This window comes from Heptranchias perlo, chromosome 34, assembly GCF_035084215.1.
Source record: "Heptranchias perlo isolate sHepPer1 chromosome 34, sHepPer1.hap1, whole genome shotgun sequence".
NCBI lineage: Eukaryota > Metazoa > Chordata > Chondrichthyes > Hexanchiformes > Hexanchidae > Heptranchias > Heptranchias perlo.
In genome coordinates, this window is record NC_090358.1 from 5,903,897 (window position 1) to 5,930,263 (window position 26,367).

Genomic DNA, 26,367 nt, shown 5'->3' on the forward strand with positions numbered 1-26,367 from the left:
GTGTTCATTTCACCTATCTGCACAGAAGCGCTTTTACGGTGTAGTGCCAGTTTCAGGAGAGTGATACTATACCGACGTCCCAGCGCCGAGCTCTCCTGTTTATGTTTCCACCCACAGGAGTTCTCCATCAGGTGCTAAGTGGAACCAACGGCAGCTCGTAAGGCTCTCAAAAAATGCATCTGCTGCCGAAGTGAGGTAAGTTGAGCGTTTTATATTTCTAGCTGCAGCTGATGGTGAGAAAACTTCACGTTTATCATCCCATGCTGTTTTTAAACACAAAAGTACTTCAAAATCTATTGGTACAAGTCTACCAACCAGAATACTTGTTAAGTAGATAGAAGACAACTTAATGTAAATTGTGTTCTGGAGCAGCATTGTCTCTTGCTCCACAGTTGGGTCTCAACCAATAGAGATGCTACAGCTGAATGGGTGAGATTCATATCTAATGTGCACATATTGTGTATTGCATTCACATCCCTAATGCTGAAAAATTGACATGAAAATTGTGCAACAAGAATATTAAATTTTTTTCCAGCACTGAAATAGTGTGGCCTTGTTATACGATTCAAGTCTCATTCTATATATCCTGTACACCTGACTCCCCAGATATATTTGTTACAGATTGGCCGTAATTGTTTCAAAAATACCAACTCAATACATTCCAAGTTCTGCCAAAAACCATACGAGCATACGAAATTGACGGGCAGGAAAAGACCAGCTTGTCCATCACGCCTGCCCCACTCCGTGATGGCCAGACCATCATGGCTAAATACTTCTTCCCTCCTCGACCTCACACCCACTCCTGCAGCCATGTAATCTCCTGGGAGAGGCAAAAAACAGAAAAAACCCAGGGCCAATAAGGGGAAAAAAATACTCTGTAAAATTCTCCTCCGACCTCCTCAGGTGATCAAAACCATTCCAGGAGATCACATGGACTAAGTTTATCAATGAAGACACTTTGACTTATATATGATGCGATCTCTGCCCCAGTCAGGAACTGGTCCAGCTCCCTCTTGAAGGCATGCAGAGATTCAGCACCCACCAGACCAGCCGGCAATGTATTCCAGAGGCTCTCAATTCTCTGGGAAAAGAAGATCCTCCTAACATCCAGTCTATTCCTACTCTTCCATAGTTAAAACTAGTGTCTCCTGGTCCTCCCCAACCTGTTAAACAATAGGAACGCTGTCCAGCCCTTTAATTATTTTATAGACCTCTATCTTGAAATTCTCTGCCATTTTTAAGCAATGTTGGGTGTCATGAAAAAAGTGAATTCCCTGGAAAATGTTGTTTAGAAGCAGATGTTTAATTGTATTTGTATGCAATAGCCAGTAGAAATAAAATCAGGTTGACTGAAATTGCCTACTTGCAGCGAGTTCCAGTTGACAGCTAGTCACAACAGGGATGTTGCCATAATGATTTTGACAGACAAATTACAGTTTCATCCATTGAAAATATGTTCTGTTCCTCTGTATAAACTGAAGTTTTTGCTGCCCATCATACAAATGGGACTGGTTCTAATAAAATAGTTTCTCTGTGGATTTAAATGTCCTATTAAACAGAGTTGAATGGCACAGACAGCCTGCTCCAGAGAGCCTTGTTAGCTGTTGCTGAAGTGTAGATTGTAGCATTTGCCTCTTTTTCAATGATTTTACAAAGTCAAGTATTATTGGGACTGTTTGGTCAGCAGTGTTCTAATGTCCTATTAACTGATTTTAAAAAAGAACGTGCATTTTTGTAGTCCCTTCTGTTTCTCACAGTATCTCTTCACGTGGTGGGTTTCAGCCAGCTTTTCTGTAAAGTGCAGAGCAGCATTGAAATTCTACCTCCACAGACAGGGAGAATCCAATGGCAAATCAGTCTTCAATTCTAGGACACCTTGTTATGGCTGGCTTGAAAGGGGCTGAAAACTGGAAGTGGGTTACACGACAGATCTAGAGCAGGGAATGATTAGTGCGGAGGGGGATGAAAGGATCCGTGTAAAATTTGACACCAAGATGAGATCAACTAAGACAAACATATGTAGCTGGCACCAGTACTTTCCTGTTTCTTGCAGAAATGTTAACAGTTCTGTACCTGAAAAGCAAAATTGAAGTATTATAATTTTTTAATAAAAGGACATGTTTAAATATGCTATCCTCTTCCTCCCTCATCTTCCCCCCCCCCCCCCCCCCCCAAAGAAAAAAACCTTCTCATGGAAGCACTGGAAATTGTGTTCGTTCGTCCTTCCTCCTTCAAGGTTTCAGCCTTGGCTCGTTGGTAGCACTTTCGCCTCTGACTCAGAAGGTTGTGGGATCAAGCCCCACTCAAGATAAGCATGTAATCTAGGCTGACAACCTAGCGCAATACTGAGGAAGTACTGTACTGTTGAAGGTACTGTCTTTCAGATGAGATGTAAGCCGAGATCCCTCACCGATACATGTAAAAGATCTCACTGCACTATTTGAAGAAGAGTTGGGGAGTTCTCCCAATATCCTGGCCAACTTCACTAAAACAGATGATCTGGTAGTTTATCTCATTGCTGTTGTAGAACCTGGCTATGCGCAAATTGCTGCATTTCCCCACATCACAACAGTGACTACGCCACGAAAAGTACTTAATTGGCTGTGAAAAGCTTGGGATACCCTGAGGAGGTGAAATGCAAGTTTGTTTCTTTCATTTCATTGAACCGCTCTTGTCTGTAACTTTAAAATGTGGCACCAAATTTTAAACCAACTTTTTCATTACCGACTCCCCCTCTTTCCCTCCCCCCCCCCCCCCCCCTCCCCCAAATCTTAGCTGGACTTTGGGTTGCTTTCAAATATATTATATGGAGCCATCTACATGTCTTGATTGTGGTTCTGTAAGAGGCATTGTCTCATCACTACTTAAAATGTAAACTGCAGTTGGGTGGTTTCCACAGCCCTTTCTGTGGGCAAGGGGAGGAACCTTTTCATTCTTTTTGCTTTTTATTTCTCCTTTTTGCATCTTGGTCACTACTGATCTTCAATATCTGCTCTTACTCCACCCAGTCCAGTATTTCTGCAAACAGATTACTAGTTAGCCATAACTCAAAAAGAACCTTCTTGCAGAAATGTAAGTAACGGCAGTACCAACAGGAAACTCAATTTATCAAGATTTTTGGTAGCTTTAAAATTGTAGATATTCAAAAATTATGTTCATTAAAACTAACTGGCAACCTGAAAAATAATTAGGTGTTTAAAGCGAGTAATCCTGGGTACATTACCTAAAAGCAAATCTAAAAGGATGTTGTATCAGATTTCTTTCCAGTGATCTTACCAAAGTTTCCAAATGCTTTACAGTTTGACTAGATCACTGTTTGAAGTCATTTAAAAAGCTGTTAGACTTCAGATAAATGTCAGAATAACTTTTATTTTGAGATTATATTTGTTTAAATTATTTGCAGTTGACAAATATCCTGCATCATTATTGTCTGAACTGCTTAAGAGGTACTTAGTGATTTTAATGAATTGAATGCTAAAATCTTTGTCTTCCCTCATTATTTGAAGGTAAGATGAAAACATTTCAGAAGTGTTAGAGATTGTAGCTTTATTGTGTAAATCATTAGCTCTTGACTAAGCTCTGCGCATCCTGCCAATGTAGTTAAAATTTGGCTTTTTGATTTAAAACTGAGGTTTAAAATTTGTTAAAATGCCCAAGTGTCTTATCTTGCTCCATGTCTCTATTCTTCTCCTAGTATTTCTCGCTGTGCACAAATTCATAGAATTGTAAAACTTACATGGTTGAAGGAGGCCATTCAGATCACTACAGTTATTTTCGTACAAACCTTGTAAGACTGTTCAAAGGCCAACAGCCTCCTTTATTTAAAATAAATGATGCCTTGCAATGTCTGATCTGAGATTGCTTGATGCTAATACCGGGGTGCCCGAAAGTGTTTAATTCCCCAGCGTCAACACCCTTTGAGAAACAAATTCACTGGGTGGAAAAATCAACAGAAAGATCAATGGGACAGTACTGCAGTTATGTAAAGGATTATGAAATGAACTATTTCAATGAATTACAAATGTTGAACATAGAAATTAATTTCTTGGTTACAAAAATAATCTGCAGGTCAGCGTGTTAATTTTTAAGTAGTAGGTGACTGTCCTGACATCTCCAGATGTGATGTGATTACCAATAGTAATTCCCAAGAGCAGGCAATGGTGTGCCCTGAGTGCCTGTTACAAGCAATTTATCCAGTTTTAGGGGATCTAATTACTGAAAAACTGTTCACATTTGCGCAAGTAAAGGTTTGCAGTGTGCACATATATTTGTGGAGTTTCAAAATCTCATAGTCTGTGGGCTGCACAGCAAATAATCAGACTTCAGTATTTGCAGCAATATTTTTGTGGTCTGGTTGCTCCATGAAGACCTTGAAATTATTCTTATAAATCTAAAAAGTTCTACAGTAGCTTTTGCAATACTACTTGCCAGCTCCATACTGACCACCTTGATTTTACAGGATGTAAATAACAGATGAGGTAGCCCCCTTGTTAGTGATGGTGATTATAGAGAAGTTCTCCATATGGCACTAAGCTTCCTACTGTCCTCTGGATCTCCACGCCCCCCCCCCCCCCCCCCCACCAACTGTTTACTTCACAATGGTGCTAAAATCATTTGTAGTTATTGTACATCAAGAACTATTTGAATAAAATTTACAGAGTATCATATACTTAGGAAATGACACTATTATTGTCTTGACAAAGTGATGAGTTTAGGTTTAGCTGCCTTTCCTATATGCCACCTGCAGTGCGTTGGTTTAAACCTCAAAATAGTACAGCTTTGTGCTGTTGAAGACTAGTTCAAATGCAGTGTCTCCCATTACAACTGGTTTTGCCTTTTTTGTTTTTAGATGTTCATGGTCAGTAGTTCCTTTTCTTCTCTCCTATCAACCTGATTCTATAATTCATAGGTTTTCCACTGGTTTAGTTTGCTTTCACACCAAACAAATAACTTTGGGACTAATTTTTAGAACTCTTACAATCTACTTTTTGTACTTTTGTAGCTCCTGTGATCTGTAGAAATGTAACCAAAGAGAAGCAGGACAGTACATGTGTTCCGTAATATTGTTAGCACCTAAGCACACTTGATCCTGCTATCTTGAATCGATTGTGAAACTTTTTTTAAATGGCTCAGCAAATGTATAGAGAATTTTACATAGCATTTATTTGCAAAAGAAAGATTTGCATTTATATAGCCCCTTATTATGCCTTGCAAATGTCTCAAAACCTTCAAGTACAATGGATTACTAAGCAAACACAGCAGCCATTTTGTGGACTGCAAGACCTCATAAACAGCAATAAGGTGAGACCTTGTTAATTAGTGTTTTTGGTGTTGGTTGAGAGAAGAACATTTACCAAAATACTGGGAAAAAGCCTGGAATAGTGTCATAGGATCTTCACTTTTTAAGTGTTGTCGTTTAGAAACTTGATTCTGACAGCATAGGAACAGGATGTAGGCCATTCAGCCCCTCAAGCCTGTTCTGAAATTGAATTAGATCACAGCTAATGTGTACCTCAACTCCATTTATCCGCCCTTGCTCCATATCCCTTGATACCCTTAACTAACAAAAATCTATTGATCTCAGGTTTGAAAATTTCCATTGACCCCCAGCATTCACAGCCTTTTGGGGATGAGTTCCAGATTTCCACTACCCTTTGTAAGGAACAGTGCTTCCTGATTTCATTCCTAAATGGCCTAGCTCTAATTTTAAGATTATGCTTCATTGTTATGTATTACCCCACCAGACAAAATAGTTTCTCTGTTTCTGCCCTATCAAATTCCTTTATCATATTACGCACCTCAATTAGATCATCCCTCAACCTTCTAAACTCAAGGAAATACGAACCAAGTTTATGCATTCGGTCCTTAATTTAACCCTTTAAGTCCTGGTATCATTTTGTTAAAATCTGCACTTGTATCCACCTCCGGGGCCGATATATCTTTCCTGAAGTTCAGTGCCCAAAATGGAATTCACTACACCAGATGAGATCTGACCATGGCTCTGTACAACTGAAGCATAACTTCCTCACTCTTGTATGCTAATACCCTTGATAAAGCCCAATATTCCATAAGCCATTCTGATTATTTTTGTACCTGTGCACTAGCATTTAGTGATCTGTGCATGTGGACACCCAAATCCCTTTGGCTCCCCCAAAGCTCCTAGTCTCACCATTGAGAAAATATTCTGATTTGTCTTTCTCTGATCCACAGTAGATGGCCTCATACATCCCTACATTGTACTCCATCTGGCATAGCTTTGTCCACATACTTAGTCTGTCTATATCCCTTTGTAATATCATGTTCCCATCTACACAACTTACAATGCCTCCTAACATAGTGTTATCTGCAAACTTGAATATACAGCTCGCTCTTCCTTTATCCAAGTCATTAATATATATAGTGAAAAGTTGAGGCTCCAGTACTGATTCCTGGGGAATACTACTTGTCACATCCCGCCAATTAGAGAATGTTCCCTTTATTCGTACTCTCTGTCTCCTAACTTCCAATCAGTTACCAGTCCACATAGCAAGGTTACCACCAATTTTGTGCACTTTCATTTTTGCTAATCTCTTGTTCAGTAGCTTATCAAATGCCCTCTGGAAGATCCTACGGAAAACATCCATGGACACTTCCCCAATCCACTGTGCTAGTGATCAACTCAAAAAAAAACGCAACTAAATTTGTCAGACATGACCTAACTGCCACAAATCCCCCCATGCTGACTCTCTTTGATCAGCTCATACTCGTCCAAGTATTCAGTCACTCTGTCTCTGATGGATTCCAGTAACTTCCCTACAACTGATGGGTTTGCAGTTACCTGGTATCTCCCTCTTTTAAATAATGGAGTGACATTTGCAATTTTTCAAACCAAAGACACAATTCCTGAATCTGGAAAGCTTTGGAAAATTATGACCAACTCATCTGTAATCTCCTCTCCTATTTCTTTTAATACTTTGGGGTGGAAACTATCAGATGCTGGAGATTTATCTGTTTCAAGTCCAATTATTTTCTTCATTACCATTTTTTACTTGTCCATTTTTACTAAATCCTCCAAGTTTGGCATTTTTAGGTTCTCTTGAACCTCTGAGATATTGTTGTCTTCCTCCACTGAAAACAGATATAAAGTACACATTTAACAAGTCTGCCATTCCAACAGCTATCAAGTGTTTCCCATTATACTTTCCCAGAGTATTCTTCACAAATCCCTTTACTTCCTTCTGGGAATATGCTGTATTTTGTCTGCTATCTAATATTTGAATTAAAATGGCTGCTGTTTATTTGGAATAAAATGTTCCTCCCCCGCCATGGTTTTTTGCCCTCCTCTCCTGAAGGTCATGGCGCATTAGGATTCCACCAGTAGCATCAGCCCACCTTGCCTGAGTGTCTTCTTCAGATGTGAGCCTCGATACTGCCCTTGGGCTATTTGTGCAGGCATCACAGCCAAGCCTAATCTAACAGTTTTTAGTCAGTCTTCCGTTCCTTAATGTTTAAGCGATGATGGGTTCCTTTTTGAAGATTTGCTGCTTTCTTGTATTGCTTAGACATATCTTGTGGCAGGGCATTGGTGATATTGGAGAAGATTGTAGAAAGGGCAGGATTAAGAAAAAAAAAGATGACTAGCATTTATATCGCGCCTTTCATGACCTCAGGTTGTCCCAAAGCGCTTTACAGCCAGTGAAGTACTTTTGAAGTAGTCACTGTTGTAATGTAGGAAATGTGGCAGCCAATTTGTGCACAGCAAAGTGCCACAAACAACAATGAAATAATGACCAGATAATCTGCTTTACGTGTTGGTTTAGGGAGAAATATTGGCCAGGACACCAGGAGAACTCCCCTGATGCTCTTCAGGGGAGCAGACGGGACCTTGCTTTAACGTCACTTCCGACAGTGCAGCACTCCCTCAGTACTGCACTGGAGTGTCAGCCTGGATTATGTACTCAAGTCTCTGGAGTGGGACTTGAATCCATGGCTGACAGGAAAAAGAACAGCTTGAAAACAGAAGTGTTCTCATGAACCTTTAATGTTTGAGGGGTGGGTAGAAGAGATTAGCATTTTTAAAAGATGTGTTTTTCCCAATTTTGGCCTGACTTTTCCTCCAGGATTGAAAGTTGAAGTGCTATGAGCTAACCGTGTATCTCTGAACGGTTACCTCAAACGCTGTATCAGGTTCTCCAAACTGCACAAGACATTTCTCAGATACCTTGTTTAGTGTTTCAAATGGCTATTGGATTCAGTCAAATTAGTATGCTGCTTGCAAGCTCATGATTGTCAAATTCAAAGTTCTGGTGGGGAGACTCCTAACTTGAATCCACTGTACCTTTTGAAGCCACTTGCTATACAGTAAGTGGCTGCCAAGTCTAACAAAAGAAAAAAGCAGTGTGATACAGAAGCATGATGTTTACAGTAGGAAATATAGGATGGATTTGTGGTGCTTGCAGGGCCCTCATACAGTTTGAAAGTAGCTTAGCATTTCGGTGAAGTGTAATGGATATCACGGTTGTGTGAAATTTTCATACTATGTGTGTACTTGACTGTGGAAAAATACCTAGTTATAGAATTTATCCTTCCAAGCATCCATTGTGTCTAGAGAGAACATGTGTAACACTAGAGTGAAGTACTGGTGGTGGGATCAATTTAAGGTGCTGAATTAAAAGCATCCATTTGAGCAGAATATGCTGGCTCTCTTAAACATAAGGTGCATATATGTTGTCCAATTGCCCTTCTGTGATCTTCATGCACCATTTTCCCCCTTTTACTTTTAAAGTCAGATGTTGAGCTTAACTGTGGAACACAGAACCCATTGGATATTGGTGGAACTGTACAGGTCCAGTTACATACATTTTACTTCACTGAAACTGGCTTCCTTATTCTTGGATCCACATTTTGGGGAGTTTATAAAGCCATTGGTCATCTGAGCCTGGGGTGTTTATACTGTGGAGTGCAAGTGATAGAGGGAGATTCCCACATTTCCATTCAGTTGCATTCCAAATAAGTGTCTGTTAGTTAGAAATAAAAAAAACAGAAAATGCTGGAAACACTCAGCAGGTCAGGCAGCAGCTGTGGAGAGAGAAACAGTGTTAACGTTTCAGGTCGAAGCAGTTCTCATGAACGGTCAATCAGTCAGAAGCCTTGGCATGTTTGCATTGGGGGAGTTAAGATTTTTGTGTGTGACTTCAATTTGTGGTTAATATGCAGTGGTAGTTTCTTTGTCAGGAGATTACCTGAAATCGACGTTGGATAAATTGCATTAGTGAAAAACAGATATTTCTTCAAACCTGACATTGAAAGAGTTAAGTCTGCAGAATATTTGGGTCACATCAGGAGTAATCTAGTTTGAACCCAGATGAATTTCTAGCAGATGGTGCAGTGTGAAAACTAGACCTAATGGTTCAGTTATTTACTACTGCCAAAGGTTTCCTTCATGTACACTTGTGTGAAAAATCGTTCTTTAATACGCATGAGAATACAGTGACCAACTACATAATGCAGACTATGTAGATTTTTCTTGCTGGTCAAAGGGAATGCCATCCAGTACAGGAAGGTTTTCAGAATTGCATATTACAGTAATCATTTGTTTCAAAGTCCTAAATCAAAGTGACTGTTTAAAAAATTCCTGTTCTTTCTCCCTCTTTTTCCTCACCTGAACTTGTGCTGACAGCTCACTTACTAAATGCACTTCCCCCACGTGACAATAAACCCCACAGGTGCTCGAGGTCCCACATTCAATTCCTGTTCCATGTTGAGTTAACTGATCTCGGTCAGGATAATAGGAATGCTATGATTAGCTTCTGCACCACTGGGAAATCTGCCACTGCTGGAAAGTGAATATATGTGCATGGTGGGCAAGGATCGAATGTATTTAACTGTGATGGCACCAGTGGTCAAATAGCCTGCCAACATTCAATATACATGAAGAATGACCCTATTGAGATGATGCAGGGGCTGATGGAACTGTACCCCATCAGGAATCAACACTTTGAGAAGAGGAAGAGGCGGGCAAATTAAGAGGAATGACATCTCTTTCAGGAACTACCTGGCTAACGGAAGTACTTGTCATGCATATCATGTATTTGTGTGAATTATCTAATAATGCATTAATGACTTATGGTTGTCTAAACAAATGAAGCTGTTTATCATGTATGTAAGTGGCACATTCTATTTATAATCCAGTTTCAACAGAGTATTTTTATATCCCAAGAAAATGCATTGAATTTGCTTTGATTTAATTTCCTCTGGTATCTCATGATTTATTATAAATTTAATAAGCTGGCATAACGGTGGCAGAAAGCGGCATCTCTTGTGGTTGCTAAGCAGATGACTAAAAGACCATTTCATAATTGCTTAACCTTATGTGGCCTAAGATCTCAAAATAAGATGTTGAAACAAACTCGCTTTTCTGCCTGTTCCAAATGCAACCAGTCCTATATTGTGAGGCAGTTGCCGTGTTACACATGCGCCATTATGATGTCATGGGTCCAACACTGTCATTTTCTTTAGAGAACAGTACATTGGGGCTCAGTCATGAATAAGATTCCTGTCCAGGAACATATGGAAGGCATAGTGACGGAGAAGATGCATTTTTGTGTATGTTTCTGCCTGAAAGAGATTTTCTGTTGCCTTCGTCTATAGCCCTTGTACTAAACCACACGCATCTTTTGGAATTGAGGTGGTCAGCTTGTGAGGTTTCAGCAATTTCCCTGTTGTCCGTGGCCATTCAGGATGCCTGGTTGGTGACCAGGTTTTTTTTTCCAAAGTAGAAAAGTCAGCGGGCTTTGATGGGAGATCCTTGCAATGTAAATGAGCCACATTGTTTGTAGGTTTAAGTGTAGCTTGAAAAAAATGAAAATATTTATTAGCTGGTGTTGGACTACCAATATAAATGCTACTTGGAGAGTACCCTTTGCAGTAGGTAGGTGAACATGTGGTTGGTGGGATTTTTCCATTTCTTTACCTCTTCTTCATCCCCCTCAAAAGCCCTATTTTTAATACTCTGATCTTAACAGAATTTAGTTTAATTGTAACCTCTAAGGACCTTTGTGTTTCATTTTAAAATGATGGCTATTGAACTCATTGCTCTCAAGGGCACTTTAATACATTTTAAAATTTACGTTGTAACATGCGAAGTGACCCCTGTTGGGAAGTGCAAGTGTTTGGCCATTGGGTGATGGTAGGATTGTTGTCAGCTGTGATGCCCATACAGTCAAATAGCATTTATTGAGAAACCAAAGGGAAAGGCTCTGAAAAGAGACCAGGTGAATGAGAAAGTAGTGATTAGGTGATGTGCAGTTTGGGCTTTAAAAGCCTGAAGATTATAAGATTTTAAAAGTCTGCTCATTGTTTAGAGTCATACCTGAAAAATGGCCACTTTGGTGAGATACCAGAGGGCTGGTGACTATGAACCCATATCCTAGCAAGAATCTGTGCTTTAGGAAAGGAGGGAAGAAAATTAGGGTGGGTGGAAGAGTATAGAGAATATACAGCATAGAAACAGGCCATTCAGCCCGACAGTTCCATGCCGGTGTTTATGTTCTACACGAGCCTTCTCCCTCCCTACTTCATGTAACCCTGTCAGCATATCGTTATCTTCCTTTCTCCCTTGTGTATTTATCTAGCTTTCCCTTAAATGCAACTATGCTAGTCACCTCAACTACTCCTTGTGGTAACGAGTTCCACATTCTAGCCACTCTATGGGTAAAGAAGTTTCTTCAGAATTTCTTATTGGATTCATTAGTGACTGTCTTATATTTACAAGATTTGATGCTCATGCCTTCCTCCAGGTAAGATTGAACTCTGTCAGACTACAGGAGAACGAGGGAACATGCTCTGCAGGAGTTTTCTCTGATTTAAAATTATTTTAAATCTATGATGGGCATGATCATAATAGCTATTCTGCTAATTAAGGAACATCTCTGCTGTCCCACTCACAGAGCTTGTTAACTAGCAGAATCTTGTGAATTTCTATGTTAATATATTTTTGCCACTGAACACTGTATAGATTAAACAATCAAATCATTTTGTTTCTTTCTCCACCACCACCACCCCCCCTCCCCCCCCATTTCCTTCCCTCCTTTCCTGGGCACTAACTGAAGCTCATGCAATTCCACAGGCATCCACAGCCTTGAAATGTACATCCTTCAAATGTGAACCTAGACAGCTAATTTCAGTATGCAACCACTCATCCACCCTCAACAATTCTGTCTGCTGAACTCTGATTACAGTCCTGGGTCTCAGTATAACTGGCCTGTCAACCATCCTTTAGACACATGGCCAAATCTACTGTTGATGTGCAGGATTGAAAGTTAGCTGGCCTTAGCTTTCAGAATATTTAAAATTTGCTTGATTTATATGTCCATTGAATGTTATTGAGCAAAAAAATGGCTTTAGGTTCATTTGCTCCAAGCAAGTAGTCTTGTCTAGTATAATACTGATTCCCTGCCTTGTGGATTTTAGATAGATTCTGGATCTCCTGTGGGGTGCATGGAAGGTTAGATGGTTTTATAGGGACTGTTATATACCATGTAATAGAGTGCATTAATCTGCTGCTAATGTGAACCTGTGTCCCCTTAAGGCCACAAAATCTAATTGCTGTTAAGTAAACTCTGGGTATGGTCAGACATTAATTGCTGTTCTAAGTTGCAGGTCAGAGCTATGGTTTTTAAAATGTGAGATTTGGTAAGGCAACTCAGGTTAGACAGGAAATGTGCGCTAGATGTACTGTTTTTGATATAACATGACACGATTATCCTTGATCAGTAGTTGTATACCTTGTGCAAGGTATTGCTTAACTTGATTTAAAAACATTCTGAAGAAACTAGCTCTTGAATTTTATAAAAGCAATAAACATTTTTTTTCTTTTGTAAAATGATTTGGGGTGTGCAAAGAGAATTGCAATTTTTTTTTAACAAGACGTACCTTTTTACACTTGTCTAAATATATCTCGTGATTTCTTCAAATTTATTTTTCACAGGTGTGATTATGCAACATTGCTTCCTCTACAAATAAAATAGGCTTTGTATTACTGAAGTACTTTATCTTTTCAGGTTAATTTGTCTACATTATTTTATTTTGGAGAGTTCCCAGATACTTAGGTGCTAGGACCTAACTATGCCAATAGTAGCTAACTGTTGTAGGAATAGATTGTAAATATTAATTAGCTTTAGAGCAGATGTCCTGAAAACGTATAACTGACTTCTCAATCTGATATAACATCTGCTTTATTATTTGCCAATTATCTCCTTCTCCTCTCCTGAAGATGATTCTTGCTGGGTTATATTTGCATTTACACTTACTCTCTTGCCCAAGTGGTCATTCTTCATGTGTAATTGTAGACAATAAATATTGACAGGCTATTTAAGTGTGGAGACGTGCACAGCAGAGCGCACAGCTGAGCCTGATCCTGTCCTTGTCTATGCACCATCCAGCAGAGGCCACAGAATAGGACCAGAAATCTAAGCTGACTTGTCTCCTATATAACCCAATGTTACTAAGGTCAGTTCTGATGTCTCTAATGCTGAGCTTGTTGAGAACAGTTAACTCATCAGGGATTGAAACTGGAACTTTCTGGTCTATCTGGTTCCTGTTATTGCCAGTTTAAGCCATTGGGGGAAGCTAAATCTGTTGTTTTAAGTGTAAATGTTCTATCATTTTTGTTTTTTAAAGCATTCTATAGTTGCAGTGATGGTTCTAAACAAAATACCACCCAGATGAGGCTGATCTATATTGTGTTTTTCATCTTTTTGATAGAGGTACTGCCTCTACTGGTTAGCGTTTGAGATCGTAACAATTTCAGACCTTGGGAGACTCCATTTTTTAAAAGCGCATATATCTTGCAATATTTGCTTTCAAATTTTCACTCTTGATCCCCTTTTTCAAAATGTCAGCCCTCTCATACCTCAAACATGCACAAACCTAGACAATGTTGGCTGGCCATTCTATGTTTGATCCTGTCCAAGCGCTTTCAGGCAGGGATCATTGGATCGCCATCCCTCCTCGCTGCTTTCACAAAGTTAGTGGCTACTGGTTTGGCTAAGAGAGCAAACCGCATAGTTCAGAGATCTAACTTGAGATGTTCAGGATCCATATCGCTCAACAAACCATGCATAACAAATGTGACTTGCAGCAACATTTCGGAAACAGAAAAGACTGTGATTAAACTATGTGGAATAATTTATGAAATTTGACCTTCATTACACACCTCATAAAAGCTGAGACTTTAGGCTATATTGACACATCAGGGAAATGTATTGTGTATATACAGCTACAGTACTCCATCTGAAATACTGGATAAGTGCTATTTCTATTATCCACTTGTATTGGAATCTCTGTTATGGTGGGCACATATCCTGTATGTGATTACAAGAGCTGAGAAGGAGCACTACATAAATTGTTTAATACCAGATGTATTTTTTCCTGAGCATTCACTGTGTGCATGGTGATTTTCTCTTTTTAATAAATCCTTCATGCTCTTTCACTTCACTGTGCCAACAATGAAAAATAGCGAGTAGGAGCTAATTGGATCCTAACCTCTTGTTTTTGATTCTCTGAAATATTCTAACTTCCTGTTCTGCTGTGACAAGAGCTGATTATTTGGGGAATGAAGTGAATTTGCAGAATTAGTGTGTGTATGAGTGATAGCGGAATTGCGCATCAAAGTGGTTAACACCTTGGTGTCATAACAGCTTCAAATACGTACAGATGTGGCGTATAACTGTTACATATCTGATGTAATATGCAGGAATGAAAAACAACTTTGGGGGCTGGGTGGTAGCAGTGAGTTAGACAATGGCATTTCATCTCTGATCTGTATTCAGATTTGGACCAGTTTAATAGGTTGAAAGTCTCCTCTGTTGGCTGTAAAAGTCCAAAGTGGAATTGGTTTGGGCAATCTTAATCAAGTTCCCAGTGAGCATGGACACACCACACAGAACTATGCCAAATCTGCACTAATTGGCAATTTCATTGAGGCCACAGATGGCTGGCGTGGGAAATGAAAAAATATTGTACTGACGCAGTAGGGGGTAATCTTCTGAAGTTGGGCTGAGGTATATTGGGCATAGTAGAAGGAATTTTAATTTGCATCTAACCATGCTGTACCTGACGTGGGAGTGCTTGATGCTGACTGAGCTAGAAGTGGAAAGTGTTCTATTTTGCTAGAGTAACTTTACGCCCCTCCAGCGCACAATAGCTGCATTAGGGTAATGTGCATTATACATGCTACTTCATACTCCAATGGTCTACTTGCCTCTTCATTCAAGCTTCACCATGCTAACGGGAAATTAAATATGGAGAAGGAAAGAAGTGGAATACTTCTACTTGAAGTAGGAAAACTTTTCGGAAGTGGGACTAGAGATTTTTTTATCTTGATTCCACAGATCATAGTGATTTGTCTTGGAGTATAATAAGACAATAATTAGTGAAAAGGTTCAGATGACTTAAATAGCAAGTTCAAATAGTTCATTAAGTCATCTGAACCCCATTGTTAGCACAGAATAATTTCATGCTGGTTAACTAACAATATGTTGTAATGTGTGTTTTAATGCTTTTTTTTTTAGTTTTGGTTTGTTATGCCACCTCATTAACTTTTATGCTTTTTTGTGATATCTTGGTATCAACTACAGTTGTGTTTTGCAAAATTACTGATTGCCAGTTAATTACCAGGAATTTTATTGCTTTCATGTTCTAGGGAGTGGGTACTGTACAACATACATTTGAACTGAATGTTTTCAGACATTGTGATACTGAAAAGTATTTTTAGTTTTATCAAGGCTGTGTAGTTTTTTTTTGGTATTCCATTACTCACTATGGACAAACCAGAATAAAATACTGTTTGCTAATGTTGCTTCATTGGGATTTCATAACCAATAAATCCTGCTACCTTTTATATATTGGCCAGTTTCCCTTTCCCTCACTCCCTATAAACTGCTAGTGGCTTTTGGGTAAGTTTCGCCCAAATGCACACTCTTCTTGAGCTTCTAGATCTTACTCAATGTTACATATGTCAGTGGTCACTTAAGTCTTATCTGCCTACTTTTACGTCTTTTATATTTTTCGCTTGAGTTGATTGGAACTTCTATTTTTAAGAGTACTTTAAGCTTTAAAAGAAAACTCTTTTTTAAAAAAAAGCCACAATCAAGTGGAAAGGGTAAACGTTGCTGGGCATGACCGTCACTTCTCCCTTTTTGTATGTTCTTAAACTTAAAGATCTGATGAGTTTTACATTTTACAAGATTGAGACTTTCAAAAATATCAAAATTAAGTTGGAGAAATGTGGTTTGTGGATTCTATTAACCATGAGCTGAACAAAAAACCTAGCTTTGATGAAATGGATTTACCACTGAAGAGGTTAGGGTAGAGAGAAAGAAGAGTTTGATTAATATAGATGGAAGTATACAAAGTACAATTCAAGGGCAGCATAATTGACACACTGAGCTTTCACCTCTGGGCCCTAGGTTTGAATCCAGGACAGACTGAAGGGATAGAGGCCCTCTCTGCTTGGACAATAAAGGTCCTAGATGAAATGAGATTGGGAAATCTCCGTCGAGTTCCTAGTCATCTTGGGCCCATAATTTGTTCTGGATTGACAAGGTCACTGGATTGCTGATGTGAGAAATACAGGTTGGAGGAAATCACACTGGCGCAATAGAGGTGCTTCTATGAGTTTGGTCTGTGGCAAATTGTTCAACAAAGTAAAGGGAGTTTTTCTCTGGTTCTGTCTGTGCTATACCTGACTTGGGAAATGCTTGATACTTAAACTGGGTGCACAAAGTGGAAAGTATTAATTTCCTCATCACTATCTCCCTTCATCCTGAGCACAAAATTCACAAAAATAAGTTTAAAATTCTGCATAATCAGAATTGTGTGCTTCATCACTGTAGATGAACCTGACTCTTCTAAGCTGCTGAAGGTGATTCAACAAATTTACATGTTTTGGTCAATCCCTAAGGTATACTGATTCTGGGGAATGTTCATTGCTACCTTTCTACAGTTCCAGTACTGAAACAATTCCTATTTATCCTGAGGATGCAAAACAATGGGTGTGCTGAATCTCAACATTTTCAATAAGATCACTATACAAGTGTACTTAGTGTGAAAGCCACTTTTTGCTGCAGAAGCTAGTGCACAAATCTAGTGGCATCTTTGTTTTTTGCCATAACAGAAGGAACCAGATGTTAGAAGTCAGGTGCATAAATTTGGACTTGTTTTAAAAGTTTTTTTAACTTGCTGTTTTGTCTCAATACTCAAGAATTTGCAACCATGCCATATAATTATATACAAGAATCAAATACAATAAAATAGAATGTTTGGGATCCCATTTATCACTGGATCCTTCAGAATAGACATAATGGTTTTTGTTTTAATTCTGTAAATATAGAGCTCTTCTCAAACTTATGTCCGTCCCTGAGCTCCCCAATCAAATTTGTAGTGGTGAACTATTACTGCCGACTCCTGCCTATTTCCAGTTCTGGTCACTCTTGAAGTGGTTAGAAAGGCATGCAAGTGCAATATTCTCTTCCTCACATTGTGAACTGAAAAAAGAAGCAAGTCCTTTTGTTTGAGAAAGAACATGCACTTTTGAATCTTTGTCTCTTCAGAATGGTTTCTGAATGATATGCAGAGGAGCTATATTTTAAGCAGTTTGCATAATATTTTGACGGCTGAGAGGTGGGCTGGAGGCAGATGTGTTTTTCTCCTCATGTTGGTAAAAGAGCCCTGCAGCATAAAAGGACGGTTTCTACTTCCAATTGTGGTTCTCAGTGTAAACAAGTTATTCAGTTTAATATTAAGGATACTGCTTCATTATTTTATATCAGAAATGAATGTGGCTTAGAGAAAATAATTAAAAATTGTAAATGTGAAGTGCAGGTTTCTAGCTGTGAACAAAATGCTTTGCGAAATGGAAATATGGCTTAAAATGACTGGCAGGAAATTTCTTTGGAGCAATTGAAGACTGAATTCTGCAACTAGAATTTGAGTTTAGGGTTATTTGTCTAATACTTTAGGCCTGACTGGATGAGGAGGATAAACACTCACTTTTTCACTAGTCCTGATACAATTAACAAAATCGCAGTTGTGTTGTCCATTGTGTCTGCAGGAAACTGGAAGATTGACCATGAGTCAGACTTGTGGTTTTTGGTGTTTGTCCTTTTCAGTTACTGCCAGGATCTTAATTTTAAAAAAATGAAGCTGTTATAATATATTTGGAAAGTGTAGGTGTTAACTTGAAATACTAACTGTGAATAAGCGAAAACGTCTTGAGATCTTTCTTCATGATCGGTAAATCATTGGAATTGGAACTGGTGCATCTCCTGAGGCACTACTCGTGGGTTCAAGGCTGAGATGGGCTGTACTCCCTCACAGCCTTTCTCTGCTCAGGTGTTGTCGCTCTCTGTCCAGGTGTGCAGTTGTGCCACTTTGCCTATCTCTGTCTCTGCATAAAGAAACAAATGTTTAAAAATGTTTTGCTGCATCACAATTAGGCCAGTGATGTCACAGTAGGACCAGTCATGATGCAGGAACAGCGGTTTCCCCAGAAACACTCACTGGCATACTGGCTCCAAATAGTAGGGATTCCTGACAACGGAAAGAAGGGCATACAACCTTAAACACTGATGTTCATTATGGTCTTGAGTCTGACAGGTACTGAGCTTTGGATTTATGAACATTTGTGCAGTTTGTTGCTTCATAAACTCAAACTTGGTGAATGCCTGCCCCATCTAGACTGTCAGTTGGTGCAGAGCTCTGACAAACATTGAACAATCGAGAACAATTGCAACTGGCTTAATGGTTTGCAAGAAAGCAACAGCGGCAAATAATGTGGCTCAAAAGTGACACCACGTTTTTAAAATACATTAAATTTTAAAAGCAATGGTGAATCCATGTTTTTTATGCTAATATTCTGGACTTGAGTGTACTTTAAAGCTCATGATGCTAAAAAAAATCATTCAAGAAATTGAATTTCTTTTGACAACCCAAATCAATTTGTGCATGCAGTGTGTCATTTAGTTTGGAACTGGTTCATAGTAACATAACAAATAGACTAATGGCAATGTTGGGTAAAACTTGTTAGTTTTTATAACTGATAACGGCTGCAAGTTGCATTACATTTCTGTAAGTATAAAAGTTGTTCTGCTGGATCTGTGATGGTGGCAGATTTGTTGAATGTGCTGCTGATTTATCGTATATCCTCTTTAAAGGTAGTTCACCATTGTATTGTGCCTTTCTGTTGCCTGTAAAAAGAAGCAATCACAATTAGTGTTGTGGCAGCACTGCTGATTCCAGGCTGTATTTCTCATGTTTAGTTAAACTGCAGCTTTGCATTGTATGTTTAGATAAATCCACAGATGCTTGCTGCCACTGCACACCTGGAAACCTGCAAGTGCGCACTTTGTTACAATACCAAGTTGGAGTTTATTTAAAAGATTTCTTTTTCAAAAATCAGTTAACGGGAATAGTTTGGAAAGGAAAAGTAGAATCTTACTGAGCCATATAAACAATAAGTAGGATTGTTTCTCTTAATCTAAAAGGAGGGAAATGTATGTTGATTCTTACATCCAAAACTATATCCTGTAGCTGTTTAATCTGGTAAATTTGTAAAACTTGGTCATGTAGTTGGGTGATTTCTATGTTGATAACCAATTATAAACAAGATTCCAATGTTAATATTTGAACTGAAACAGGGAGGCTATCAGTTGATATGCTAATGTAAGCTAAATGAGGACATGGTAGGGTTGGTATTCTGGAAGAGAGGTCAAATTGGCCAAAGGCCTTCCTTCATCATCCATGAAGAAGACCCTTAGTATTTGCATTTGCAAATATCTTATAAAGTGAACTATAATGTACTAAAACCCAAGAAAGATTGTAAACTTTGCTAAATTCAGTTTTAAAAATTATTTACTTAATTGAGGTTGTTTGCTGCTTCCAGATTAGGCTTGTTTTAGGGTATTGGGTGCTCGTTAATGCATCAACCCTTGCTTGGACCGGGTACTAATTTGAAATCTTGAATTGATTTGTGATGGGATGCATGAGGCACAGTTTATGTTTGTGGTACAAACCCCCCCATGGAGGTAAGAACATTGCATTAATCTATCACGAGACAGAGCATTTTCCGATTAATGATTTTCTCTTTCCTTTTTTCTCCTCCCTTTAAAGCAAATGGTTATGAGCCTCAGAGTGTCGGAGCTCCAAGTGTTATTGGGCTATGCTGGACGGAACAAACACGGTCGTAAACACGAACTCCTGACAAAGGCACTGCATTTGTTGAAAGCTGGCTGCAGCCCAGCTGTTCAGATGAAAATTAAGGAACTATATAGGCGGAGATTCCCACAGAAGATTGTGACCCCCACCGACCTGACCCTTTCTTCTGTCCATACAACTTCAGCTTCCATGACTACGCCACTGTCGCCATCTGCTATCCCACAGCTCTCCTATGACGGGCATGCAACAACTTCTCCGCTGCTTGCTGTTTCTCTGTTGGGACCTAAACACGAACTAGACCTGCCACACCTGACATCATCTCTCCACCCTGTCCACCCGGATGTAAAACTGCAGAAACTTCCCTTTTATGACATTCTTGATGAACTGATCAAACCAACTAGTCTAGGTAAGAAACAAATGCCCAAAATAACCTTGTTCTGTTGCCGTTACTGCAACATTTGTGGTTTAAAAACTAAAACAAATTCAATAAGCCAATTTTATTTTATTTGGGAATACTTCAAGTTTACCTAAAATTAGGTTAATCTATCATGACTTGCTTTCTGAATGGCTAAAATGAAATTACTTGAAATAGTGTCAGTTTTATTTTGAATCTCTATACATGAGTTTTTTTTTAAAAAAGTACTCGGCCACCATATTGTTTCTCCAGTGTCAACTGTATGTCAAAGGAAGTGATGAATTTAATTCTACATCTACACTTTCATGTTCATACCAAGAACAATGACCCATTTTGAGACCTATTTTGATGCTAATTTTACTTTTATCATGCAAATTATACATTGAATTGAATTCAGCCAGCCGTTTGGGGAGAAAGCATGACATGATGCTTTTGCAACCTGGGAGCTGGGTCTGCAACTAATTGACAATTGCAACTGACCATTCCATTTTCTTTGGACTCTTTGCATTGTGTTTTGAAGAGTGCACTGACTCTTGTAGAAAGAATGGAACAATGTTATACGGGACAATATCTGAAGCCATGGCTTTTGTTCAGATGTTTTCTTGGGATAGTGGATAAAGGAGGAAGAGAATGCAGGATTTGCTATGCATCAGGCAATCTGACACAGTAAGCTTGCCATGACTGTTAGACCCTCCTATCTGCACCAAACAAAACTCATCAATTTTGTCATAAAAACAGAAAATACTTGAAATACTCAGCAAGCCAGGCAGCATATGTGGAGAAAGAAACAGTTAAAGTTTCAGGTTGATGACCTTTCATCAGAACTCATCAATTTTGTCCTTCAGCTCAAAGGGCGATAGCTTGGATTCAATGGTTGTAAGCAACTAAAGTTTGAGGAACTAATATGTTAGCTATTTATTCCCAGGTCTACTTTGTTCTCCAATTGACGAGTTGACTGTTCCACCTTTTTAAAATGGTCTTTCAGTATCATGTAGTTGGGCAATGTTTATCTTTAACAGAATTTTTGTAACTTGATTTTGCAATATTTTGTAATACTTTGAGCAATTAGAAATGTTTACACAAACTTGCTTTTGGGTTAGGTGTGCAGTTGTGTTCTTTATAAAGGTCATGTAGAATAAATGGCTTGATGAAAAAAAAACTGACCATTTCATTGACCTCAGTGGCTATCTAGCATTTAGTAGCCATTCTAACTCTTTTGTTATATCAGAATATTGGAAGATTTCCATGTCTAGTTTCCACTTGCCTAATTTTGGAAGATGGTGATGTCCTAATGTCTAGGTGAGTGCATGTGTTGAACACACTATGGCCATCAATAATTTTTGTTTACAGAATTACATAGAATGTACAGCACAGAAACAGGCCATTCGGCTCAACTGGCTCATGCCGATGTTTATGCTCCACACGCGCCTCCTCCCACTCCTCTTTTAATCAGCAATACCTTCTATTCCTTTCTCCCTCATGTGTTTATCTAGCTTCCCTTTATGACAACGCACATTGTGTGAGACTCCATGCTTATATTTCCAAAGTTTTGATTTTATTTTATTATATCCTGTCTGTTTCCTACAGTTAAACACTGGGAAAACTTCGGCCCCTACCACAAACTCCACACCTTTGCCACTGATTCCTTCCCCCTCCCCGGCCACTGTCTCAGGCTGAGCCAGACTGTTCACAACTGTTTGGTCCTATTTGACCCTGATCTGTGTTTCCGACCCCATAGTGTCTCCATCACAAAAACTTGTAACATTGCTTGCCTCTGCCTGTATCTCAGCCCTTCTGCTGCTGAAATCCTCAACTATGTCTTTTTCACCTTTAGACTCAACTATTCCAGTGCTCTCCTGGCTTGCCTCCCATCCTCCACCCTCGTAATTTTCAGCTTATCCAAAATTTTGCTGTCTATATCCTATCCTGCACCAAGTCTCATTTATCCATCATCTCTGTCCTCGCTTTCATACATTGGATCCTGCTCCCAAGTGCCTCAAATTTAAAATTCTCACACTTGTTTTTAAACCCATTCATGTTTTTGCCCCTCCCTATCTCTGTAAACTCCTCCAGCCTTACAACCCCAAATTCTCCATCCCTCAGACTGGCCTGTTGTGCATCCCCTCTCCCTCTCTTCACTGCAGGTGGCTGTGCCTTCAGCTACCTAGGCCACACGCTCTGAAATTTCATCCCTAAACCCCTCCATCTCCCTTTCCTCCCTTAAGACCCTTCTTGTAACCTACCTGTTTGACTAAGCTTTTGGTCACTCCTCCTAATATCTCCTTCTTTGGCTCTGCATGCATTTTAACTTTGATTACGTCTCTGGGAAGCGCCTTGAGATATTTTTCTACGTTAGAGATTTTATAAATATGTCAATAGTTTTTGTGACCTTAACAGTAAATTTAAAGATGTCTATTTACAATTACATTTTGGAAATAAACTGAAGATGGAACTGTATATTTAATAAAAAATCTGAAGGGTCACTGCTTGTGATGTCGAATGCCAAAGTTTAAAAAGACAATGTAAGCTGGGAAGTTGCATAATCAATATATCATTCGGCCATCACAACTAGGGCACCCACAGATGCCTTATAGTTGCCATCTCTCATAACTAACTGCTTGTTACCCCACCATTCAGTGCTTATTGTACACAGTCCCACGTGCTAAGCTTTAATGTTTTCCAACCTTTCCAGATATGGAGTTTGTCACATGGCATACGTGCCTTGACCATTGCACGCTTCCCTCAAACCATATAGGCCACTCAGTCATTACTTCAGTGTTGTTTATTCTGTCTTCCTAATTGATGTCCAACAGCACCACATTGCAGAATTATCCAGTCTCCTTCTGTACATTTATCGGGGTTGGCTGGACACTGGCCTCTTGTACATTTATTTTCACATACCAGTATGCACTCTTATGTAGTCATGATCATACACTAGTGTTTAATTGTGAACTTAGAAAATATTGAACCAAATGTTGACCATTTTCTTGAGATGCATTTTTCCTACTTCTGTACTTATCTCTTCTGCTTCCTGCCCCCAGCCAAAAACCCTCTTCCCAAATCAGCTCACTGAGAGTTGAAGTGCCTGGTTTTTATAATTCATTCTATCCTCCTCCCACTCCTTTTGCATTTTTCACAATAATTAAGCCTTGATCAGTAGACTGGCAGTGTTATTTTAATATTGGTATCTTTAGCTATCAAGAGTAGTGTAAATTAACCAGTTTGTTATATGTAGTCACTTGTTACTTTCCACTGCAGTTTAGGAATGCAGCTTCCCCTGTCTTGAGGGGGCTATCTACGTTTAACAGTACTTCAAAGTTTACTAGAAACTGGTGCTTTAGTAGATGTGTTTACATTTTTTGAACTATATCAACCTTTACATCAGTCCAAACCAATTGGAATGTACTGACTGCAGTTGGAGAATCTTGTATCAAATTGTTGGTCCTGTAGTGCAGTGTTTATAACCAGTTGTGTATTTTGTTTTTTCTTTGGGGGGGGAGGGCACTTTTGATTTTGTGAATTGAGTATTTTTTCTCTACAGTTTAGTAGTATGTTTCTGAAATTTGCAGTTTAATAATATATAGAGGCACTTGCCTCAGTTTTTGACTTTAGCTAAGTGCCTCCTTGCCACATTTTATTCATTTGCAGTCAGATTTTGAGATAGTAGAAGTCACAAGTGCACTTCAAGGACTTTGTTCTCTGGGTACATGGCACTGCTGATTACGATGAGTCTTAAGAGTTAAGATAGTAAACGCCTGAGTTATTTATAGCGGATGGGTAGATTGCAAAGTATGTTGCTATCAGCAGTAACTTGAAACTCTGTCTCCATGTTTCTGCATGGAATCCTGCCAGTTTGTTCACTGGAAACATGCAGCACTTGAAACCACTTTGATATTTACAACAACTACCTATCGAGATAGGGTTTTGAGTTCTTGCAGGCCATCTTCATAACAAAGATTTTTGTTCGTATGAAAGCAGAACCTTAAAGTTTTTTTTTAAAAAAGGAGTTTGATTATAACTTTCAACTTAGATATGCATATTTTGGATCTGAACAAAACACTTTTGTAGTCTATTCAGTTTTGTTCCATAGGTAGGGCTTCATTCTCTTCCCCCTCTTCTTCCTCCCCCCCCCCCCCCCCCCCCCCCCCACCTCCCAAGGTGCCCATTCTGGTCCATGGGTACTGGCTGCCCTTTGGTACCTTTTTAAATGGGGATTCTCCATGTGTAGTTCCACCCATGAATGTTAGCAGGCTGAATGGCCTACATCTGTTCCTGTTCCTATGGGAGGCAGACATGCTCTTTCCAGCAGTGGTCATCCTTTAGAGTACGAAAGGGAGAAAATGAGAGCTCCTCAATAGCCTAGTGGGTAAAGCCTGTGCCCTGTGTTGCACCAGCCTTAAAGCCTGCTGGAAAGTGCATGTGCATGGATGTTTGCTGAGAACATTGTGGCCAGCAGTGATGCACTCCACTCGAATAGTCTGCTAATACTGTACTGTCTCTCGCAAGAAGAATGGTCACGAGTGAAGAGCCAGAGGGCTGCTGGTACCTATGGAGACTGACTCCAGCTCGTCAGTGCCTTCAAAAAAAAAACTGAGGGGGGAAGAGATTTAAAAAAGTTAAATGGAGAAAATAGGATTTTTTGTTCACGTTTTGGTGAGATGTTTTATACTGAAGTTATGTGCGTTCACATAAATTGTTATTTAATCCTCCTCACTTATGGGCTACAGATGGTTTCCCAGCAGAAATGTATTTTGATACATGTAACGTGTCTAGGATGGGCAGTAATAAGTTGGCTGTAGTTTAAAGACTTTTTGGTGTCTTGGAAACCGGGTTCGGTTACAGTGTACATAGCACTTTGCCCTAATTTTCTTTTGAAACGGACCACAAAAACTTTATATAGGTGCTCTTTGCTTTTTTAAAAATGTATAAATAAGATACAATGCTGAAGTTGTGTTGGTTTGTTTGAAGAAATGCCCCTCTTGATAACTATCCATTCATGATTATGGAGAGTACAATTTTTAAAATTTGAATTCTCCAAAGTGCTGACATTTATCTTTAACAGAGTGATTGTACAGTTTGATTGTCTGATGCTTGCTGGGGTTGAAGGATATGACAGATAATCATAGAAAGGTCGCAACAGCACGGAAGGAGGCCATTTGGCTCATCGAGTCCGTGCCGGCTCTATGCAAGAGCAATCCCAGCTAGTCCCACTCCCCTGACAACTGACAACTTTTCTACTGTTTAGGACCACTATACCTCCGCTTGCTGCCAGCTTTTGTGTTCCCTTTCAATCCTAGCCTTCTACCTCTCCTACACTGGTAGGAGGTTCTGAGATGACTGGCTGATGATTTGCAACAAAGGCCTTAGGGATTGAATTGGTACTTCCTTGTCTTTAGTTGTGTAGGTGGTGTTGGTCTATGAAAAGGTACAGCTTGCTCGGGCCTGATGGTCTCTTCCTGTGCATCTTTATGTGAACTAACAAAACTAGGGTACACTTTGCACAGAGGATGCTGTAAAGTCATGATTTTTTTCAGGGAGTGAGCCTAGAGGGCATCTTAGAAATGAGCTTTGATTCAATCAGTTTGTCTGTACTTTCTTTATTATGTGTGCTACTTTATATCCTTGAGTCAAAGCGCCAAATGTGAGGGGCATTACCTTTATTGGCTGCATGTTTACTTGGGCAATATATCTTCAATGAATAACATCAATGGCCAATAGAATAAAGAGCGTATAGCTCCTCTAACGGCTTTGTGGAAAAA

General features: G+C 39.3%; 1 protein-coding gene across 3 annotated transcripts in view; it reads left to right on the top strand.

The window, feature by feature from the left end:
* pias1b (protein inhibitor of activated STAT, 1b) overlaps positions 1 to 26,367 on the top strand; it is a 133,061-nt gene that overhangs the window by 61,829 nt on the left and 44,865 nt on the right. For all 3 annotated transcript variants that reach the window (XM_067971352.1, XM_067971353.1, XM_067971354.1), the window contains one exon: positions 20,149 to 20,599. In XM_067971352.1, the coding sequence (XP_067827453.1) occupies positions 20,149 to 20,599 (451 nt within the window). The remainder of the gene's footprint in view (positions 1 to 20,148; positions 20,600 to 26,367) is intronic.